The sequence below is a fragment of the Nansenia antarctica genome (genome assembly GCF_963989245.1).
Source record: "Nansenia antarctica genome assembly, chromosome: 4".
In the NCBI taxonomy this organism is placed as follows: Eukaryota; Metazoa; Chordata; class Actinopteri; order Argentiniformes; family Microstomatidae; genus Nansenia; species Nansenia antarctica.
Window position 1 is genome coordinate 257217 of NC_137689.1, and position 3386 is coordinate 260602.

Here is a 3386-nt window from a genome sequence, read left to right on the forward strand (position 1 = left end):
GAAGCAGATCCCGGTCTCAGAGAAGGGCGCGGCCCTCCCCGAGGGAGGAGAGGGAGGAGGAGGAGGAGGAGGAGGGAGGAACAAGAAGAACAAGAACAAGAACAAGAAGAGGAAACAGCCTGGAGGAGAAGAGGCTCCGGCCCCGTCTGGTCCAGCTAAGAAAGCCCAGACGCAGCCAGCAGGCCCGCCCAGGAAGAAGAAGAAGAAGCAGGAAGGGGGGGAATGACGGACAGAATGTTGCTCTGTGGAGAGCTCCCGTTGAGGGTCCTTTACAAGGTCCTAGTCTGCTTCTGTTACGGAGCTCTGCAGCTCTGCCACCATCTGCTCACCACTAACACCATATATATATATATATATATATATATATATATATACCAGCGCTGTCGAGCCTCGGTCAGGACAGAGTCACTATCTGATGTGAGAAAATGGTGAAGTCCTGATTGGCGAGGACAAAGGATATCTTCTATCTGTCTTTATATCAAAGGATCTTCATCTCAGATTCAGTTATCCCCAGAGACCTGCCCCCCCGCCCCCACAACTACAATTTTGCTGAATGAAATTCCAGCTTTAGCGACCTTGGCCCCGTTACTAACAGCGTCTGTTGTGGTCAGAACTAGTTACCCTCCACCCCACCCTCCCCCCTGTTTGAACCCTCCACCTCCCCTCTGGCCTCCTCACCTCCACCCCCCCCCTCTGGCCTCCTCACCTCCCCCCCTCTGGCCTCCTCTCCACCCCCCCTCTGGCCTCCTCACCTCCCCCTCTGGCCTCCTCACCTCCCCAGCTCTCTGCTGGATACAGACTTCTGGTCGTGTGTTTTAGTCTCTGACAGGTTTTGAAGGTTTTGTCAAAAACTGTAATTTTTTCTAAAGGTTTTGCTGCCGAAAATGAATTTGGTAAAAGTATAATTCTGTCTGGTCCATTTGTTTTTGCTTTTTTGTGTTGTTGCAATGCAAACAAAATAAATCCATGTGAAAACCAAATCAGTTGTGATTGCAACCGTTTCCTGAGAGAAGTGCAGCGGTCCATGACCGTGTTTGAATGTGTTTGAATGTGTTTTAATGTGTCTGAATGTGTTTGAATGTGTCTGAATGTGTCTGAATGTGTCTGAATGTGTCTGAATGTGTCTGAATGTGTCTGAATGTGTCTGAATGTGTCTGAATGTGTTTGAATGTGTCTGAATGTTTGATGTATGATAAAAAATCTGTTACGATTTTGAAAATCCTTGTGTGTACCCCGCTTTAAGCCCGGTACACACACAAGGATTTTCTAAATCTTAACAGATTTTTTATCTGAGACAAACCCCACACATGAAGATAAAAAATATTGGATTGAACAGCCTTGATCGTATTGTGTGTGGTGTGCGCCGATATTCCCATTTCAGCACACCCCACAGACATAAAGATTATCGTTTAGAGTCTCGTTCCCCAAGCCAGAAATCTCTGCCAGTAGTACCCTGACTGACCTGTAGAGGCAGCCATGTGTGACAGGGCAAATAAAGTGCAGAAGAACAAAAAGAAGGAGTCAACTCGCTTCTTGATTGGCTACATTCCATCTACGTCACAATCGGACTCGCGAGCAGGGTTGCCAGATGGGATTGACATTTTCCACCCTAACCACAGTCTAAAACCACTAATTCCACCCAAAAAACCTGAGCCCATCTGGCAACCCTAGTCAGGAGTTGTCGGGAGTTGGGAGTTGCCCACACACATTAGGATTTTTGGTCGTAAATATTGAACACGTTTACGATTGTCGGCCCCGACCATTTTCCGACCAGCACTTTATTTGCCCTGTCGCACATGGTTGTCTCGTACAGGTCAGTCAGGGTACTACGTTAGATAATAATAATAATAATAATAATAATAACTTTATTTGTATAGCGCTTTTCCTGCAAACGTTGCGGCTCAAAGTGCTTTAATCATTATATAATCTTAATTTAATTATTTTGTAATTTAAAGGCGATATTAAAAGGATGGGTTCACTTCTGGCTTGGGGAACGAGACTCTAGAGACTCTAGAGAGTCTGGAGTCTGTCGTAACGAAAATCTTTATGTCTGTGGGGTGCTGAAATGGGGAAATCGGCGCACACCACACACAATACGATCAAGGCTGTTCAATCCAAGATTTTGTATCTTCATGTGTGGGGTCTGTCTCAGATAAGATTTCGGTTAAGATTTAGAAAATCCTTGTGTGTACCCCGCTTTAACACACCTCACACTACAGGATAATCTTGTAGGATAATCTTTAGAGCCATCCGATAATCGGGCATTTGCTGTCCTTGGTCGGAAGGGGGGAAATCGGCCCAAAATCGGCCAGATTATCTTTATGTGTGTACCGGGCTTAAAATTAACATTTCTGTTTTATTCTAGAAACTACTGAATGTTGCTCTGTGGAGAGCTCCTGTTGAGGGTCCTTTACAAGGTCTGCTTCTGTAACAGAGCTCTGCAGCTCTGCCACCATCTGCTCACCACTACAACCTGCTGCAAACCAGTAACTATGTATACTATAGTATAGTATGATGTAGTATAGTATGATGTAGTATAGTATGATGTAGTATAGTATGATGTAGTATAGTATGATGTAGTGTAGTATGATGTAGTGTAGTATGATGTAGTGTAGTATGATGTAGTATAGTATAGTATGATGTAGTATAGTATGATGTAGTGTAGTATGATGTAGTATAGTATGATGTAGTATAGTATGATGTAGTATAGTATGATGTAGTATAGTATGATGTAGTATAGTATGATGTAGTATAGTATGATGTAGTATAGTATGATGTAGTATAGTATGATGTAGTATAGTATGATGTAGTGTAGTATGATGTAGTATAGTATGATGTAGTATAGTATGATGTAGTATAGTATAGTATGATGTAGTATAGTATGATGTAGTATAGTATGATGTAGTATAGTATGATGTAGTATAGTATAATGTAGTGTAGTATGATGTAGTATAGTATGATGTAGTATAGTATAGTATGATGTAGTATAGTATAGTATGATGTAGTATAGTATGATGTAGTGTAGTATGATGTAGTGTAGTATGATGTAGTATAGTATGATGTAGTATAGTATAGTATGATGTAGTATAGTATGATGTAGTGTAGTATGATGTAGTATAGTATGATGTGGTATAGTATGATATAGTATAGTATGATGTAGTATAGTATGATGTAGTATAGTATGATGTAGTGTAGTATGATGTAGTGTAGTATGATGTAGTATAGTATGATGTAGTATAGTATGATGTAGTATAGTATGATGTAGTATAGTATGATGTAGTATAGTATGATGTAGTGTAGTATGATGTAGTATAGTATGATGTAGTATAGTATGATGTAGTATAGTATGATGTAGTATAGTATGATGTAGTGTAGTATGATGTAGT

General features: G+C 41.1%; 1 protein-coding gene across 2 annotated transcripts in view; it reads left to right on the forward strand.

The window, feature by feature from the left end:
- The window catches only part of mybbp1a (MYB binding protein (P160) 1a), a 22826-nt gene extending 21853 nt beyond the window's left edge, over positions 1 to 973 (forward strand). For both annotated transcript variants that reach the window (XM_080530231.1, XM_080530232.1), the window contains exon 28: positions 1 to 973. This exon is cut by the window's left edge and continues 129 nt beyond it. In XM_080530231.1, coding sequence (XP_080386357.1) covers positions 1 to 226 — 226 coding nt within the window. In that variant the 3' untranslated portion in view covers positions 227 to 973.
- Positions 974 to 3386: the final 2413 nt, after the last annotated feature.